Source organism: Hyposmocoma kahamanoa, unplaced genomic scaffold, assembly GCF_003589595.1.
Source record: "Hyposmocoma kahamanoa isolate Upper Pololo Valley unplaced genomic scaffold, ASM358959v1 65, whole genome shotgun sequence".
Taxonomy (NCBI): Eukaryota; Metazoa; Arthropoda; class Insecta; order Lepidoptera; family Cosmopterigidae; genus Hyposmocoma; species Hyposmocoma kahamanoa.
The window spans coordinates 3998811-4002959 of NW_020653853.1; the positions used below are offsets into that span (position 1 = coordinate 3998811).

A 4149-nucleotide genomic window follows, 5' to 3' on the forward strand; every position below is an offset into this window, starting at 1 on the left:
ATGATAATTAACTTGTAAACATTTCACATATGAATCTCCCCGTATAATTCTTCTCATTAAAAGTGTATAACTTATTTTGTCGTAATGTGTTATAATGGCTCAAGCACTATCCGCGAGTCAAATACTAGAAGAAAAAGAAAATTTTTGACTGTGACGCCACTTGGATGACTCCTAAACAACGGATGACTAATGTCAGAAATGAAAGGAAAAATATATTTGTTACTGTTCTTGTGATTTTACGCAAATTTTTAAACCGTGTCGGCTTCGTAATAACCAGTTTTTGCGGTTAGATTACGCTAATTTTGAGTAAATAAGCAAAAAGTGCTAAAATAATCATGGCTGGTAAGTTAATTTTGCTTTATTACCAAATTCTTGATTGAGATCCTACTGTCCGTATATTTACTTGCAATTAGGTTGCAATTACTTTTAGTTTAAACTAACTAATACTCGTTTAATAGACAACAAGGATGCGCCTGTAAAAAACAATGAGCCAAATGAAGCGCCAGTCGTACCCGACACTGGAGCAGAGAATGCACAGCATAGCTCTCTGTCCATCAGAGAGAATACCCATTCTGCCCCAACTCCTGCGCCGGAAGAAGACACACAGGAGATCATAGTCGTCAATGAGAGTACCACAGAACTCGACCTTAATCATGGCAGGATTGGAAAGATTGAAAATCTTGAGCCTTTAAAGAATTTGGAGAGGTAATATAATTTCTCTCTTTTACTTGTAATATATACATATACTCGTGTGCTCATCGAAATAATAAATTAATTTTAAGCATGTCCTACAAATTTCAAAAGAATACTTCTTGTGAAATTTGATAATTGTCAGCATCGGTATGAAGTTGGAACCTACAAAAAGCACCATATAGTGTTGAGGCCTCATCCTTTTCTTTGGCACTAGATTCCACATTTCCAAAACCGTGAAACTGTTTTTTGTAGATGTGCTTATGAATAAATGTCTTATTATTATATACTGAGCGTATATACTACACATGTGCGCCGATTGTGAATGGCGTGTTTAGACTGCTGGCGGTGGTGTGAAATCGGCGTGACACATATAAAAGCTCCGTAAAATAAATCAAAAATTAGTTTATTCAAATCTTCATATGTCATCTACTGTCCTCATTGCCATAAACTTTAACTTTTACTTTTCATTATTTATTTTTTGGATATTTCACTTGTAGATTTGTATAAAAAAAACATTAGCATTCTTGTAAAGCCTTGCCACTAATCTGTTTTGTATCTTTAGTTAAAATAAACATTTTGTATTAATTGGGATAATAAACAACTTCACATCAGTTATTACTGTTCAGAATTATGAAAACAATTGAAATGTATATGTTTTAATGCAATATGTATTACCATATACATTAAAATCATTAGTTCTTTAGACACATTTCAATTAATATGTACCATAAACTTATCTCAGTAACATTAATATACGAAAGTTAATTATCATGGATTTTCACAGGCTATACCTCCGATGGAATCTTATCAAGAAAATAGAAGGTCTAGACACGCTAAGCACACTACTTGAACTAGAACTGTATGACAATCAGATCACAGTCATTGAGAACTTGGACAACCTCGTCAATTTAGAGTAAGTTTTATACTAATTGCAAATTTTTGCAGCAGTGCACGTTGCCAGTGATGACCTATGGCTCTGAGACATAGTCACTTACGAGCTTCATAAAAAATCTCAAAGTTACTCAACAAGTTATGGAGCGAGCAATGCTCGGCATTTCTGCATGTGATCGTATCAGAAATGAGGACACCCGTAGAAGAACGAAAGTCACCGACATAACTCAAAGGATTAGTAAGTTGACGTGGCACTGGGCAGGGCACATAGGTCGCATAACTGATGACTGTTGGGGCAGAAGTTCTCAAATGGAGACCACGAACCGGAAGACGTTCAGTAGGATGGCACCTTACTTCATGGACCTGGTAAGGGCGGCGGGTATCCAATGGATGCACGTCGCGTCCAATCGGTTAGTCTGGAAATCTTTGGGGGAGGCCTATATTCAGCAGGTGTATACTATTATGTGGGTGAGGTACAGTGGGCCAGTATATAAACTGTTAAAATAGTATGCTAAAATCGTATGTTATGCCATTTACATAAAAAAAAGTGATGGTAAGATTGGTTACACGCGCATGTAAACGCGCGTTCGTGAAACGCTACACTTGCGATTTATAGGCGATTGCATCGATGCAAACAAGTGACTGCATTGGTACAAACGTGTGTTGCCGTGTGTAACCGCTCTAAAGATTAAGAAGTGGCTGAGTGTACTAAGTACATTAGCAAAGCACTATTATCAGCAGAGCCTGTATAAGAATCTCGTACATATTTCCCTAATAAAAATCTCGAGTCTGTCTCAAAATTACCACAGAACGTGAAGTGTGTACTTTTTTAAATAGTTCCAAACCCCTTGGCTGGCCCCTCCCATAACACTACTTTTTTTTCTAGGAATTACTATAATATGTCCATAAAGATATATAATGCTTTGCCTGCAGCTATCGCAGACTTACCCTTATACATATTTAAAAAGAAATTCTTTGACTTGTTATGTGATCAGTGTTTGTGTGACATCAAAGCTTTTTTTTAAATGAAAAGAAATTAATATTTTGTTTGTATTTGTGCTGTTCATACTTCTTTATGTTCTTTTCTTCTTCTTTTAAATGTTGTAACCCCGTCGAAGTAATCAATGATTTCGCCAGTTCAGAATTCACTGAGAGGATAATCTACAAAATTGTTGATACTTAATTGGCATTGTTTCATTGTTTTATTTCACATTGCTTATTAGACAAATTTTAGTTTTAATTATTATGACATTATTTAATTTCAATCTAATTTTAATATTTGTATGTCAGGACCTGGTGCAACACGTGATCATGACACCTTGTATAATAATATCTTGTACCGTGTTTGCCTGCGAATAAATATTTCATTTAATTTAATTTCAAACTCTTCAGTAAATACATTTAATCAACTCCTAGGATCCTCGACCTTTCTTTCAACCGCATAAGAGAGATCGGTGGGGTTTCGAAGCTGCTAAATCTACGGAAGTTATTCATCAGCTCCAATAAGATTACCGAAATACAGAACGTCGACCACTTCCCAAAGCTTGAGTTGTTAGAGCTTGGAGATAATCGAATAAAGGTATAGTACACGAATTTATCTATTACACAAAATGAGATCATACAGGTTTATTTGTTAAATGACAACCTCGCAGGTCTATATAACTAACATAATTTGTTATGCATCATATGCAAACTATAGTAAAAAATAGTGTGGTTGATGGTGGTTGGCATTAATATTAGACATAACTGTTGATGACTATACCATCTCAGTCAACCGTGGCCATGGGACCTGTAAAGGACCCGAAACGTTGGTTTGTTTAAAAAAACAAATGTACTCAATTTAAGATCCGAAAAAATAGTTTCATTTCCCATGTGTAACAATCGCGAAAACCTAAGAACTCGAAACTAAGCTTCATACAAAAGATTATTATGGTTGGTTTTTATGCTGTCTTCGTTTTTCGGCTGTCGTCGTCGGATTTTTATCAGTTGTCCTTAGCACTTGTTGCGGATCGGATGCACTTAATCGACTTGGAAGTGTTTCGAGTAGCTAATGTAATGTTTATTGAGTTCACATTTTTGTTAACTTGCTTGGTCTATAGTTAAAAAGTAAATGTTATTATAATGATAATTGGACATAGTTATGCAAACAAGAACCAACCCACACCTCAAGTGAAATTGACCTATGTATTTAGGTAGAACACCAGACGTGTCCTTTACCCGTTCACAAAAGATCCTGGCAATATACCAAGCCAAAACGGAGAAAATAAAAGTCCTTCAGGGTCAACCCTAAATAAGTAACTTTTTAATAGCTAAAAAGAACCATGCTGTTTATCTTCACATAGTTTTTTTTTAATATGCTAAATGGATCCATGTCACATGTACTGAAGTACTGTAGATCGTTAACGTTTTCATTACGAAAACTAGAACATGGTTCTTGTTAACTAAATAAGAAGATACATAATGTTTTCTATTTATTGCTATATAATATAATAGTTTCCCTATATCATTCTTAATGCTACACATAACTAACGTTGTTTGTCTCAAATAACTTACCTATTTATTTCT

At 35.0% G+C, this 4149-nt stretch overlaps 1 protein-coding gene across 3 annotated transcripts in view; it reads left to right on the plus strand.

The window, feature by feature from the left end:
- The first annotated feature begins 214 nt into the window (after positions 1 to 214).
- LOC113231227 (protein phosphatase 1 regulatory subunit 7-like) overlaps positions 215 to 4149 on the plus strand; it is a 16384-nt gene continuing 12449 nt past the window's right edge. For all 3 annotated transcript variants that reach the window (XM_026465446.1, XM_026465445.1, XM_026465447.1), the window contains exons 1-4: positions 215 to 342; positions 459 to 705; positions 1478 to 1606; positions 3001 to 3163. In XM_026465446.1, coding sequence (XP_026321231.1) covers positions 336 to 342; positions 459 to 705; positions 1478 to 1606; positions 3001 to 3163 — 546 coding nt within the window. In that variant the 5' untranslated portion in view covers positions 215 to 335. The remainder of the gene's footprint in view (positions 343 to 458; positions 706 to 1477; positions 1607 to 3000; positions 3164 to 4149) is intronic.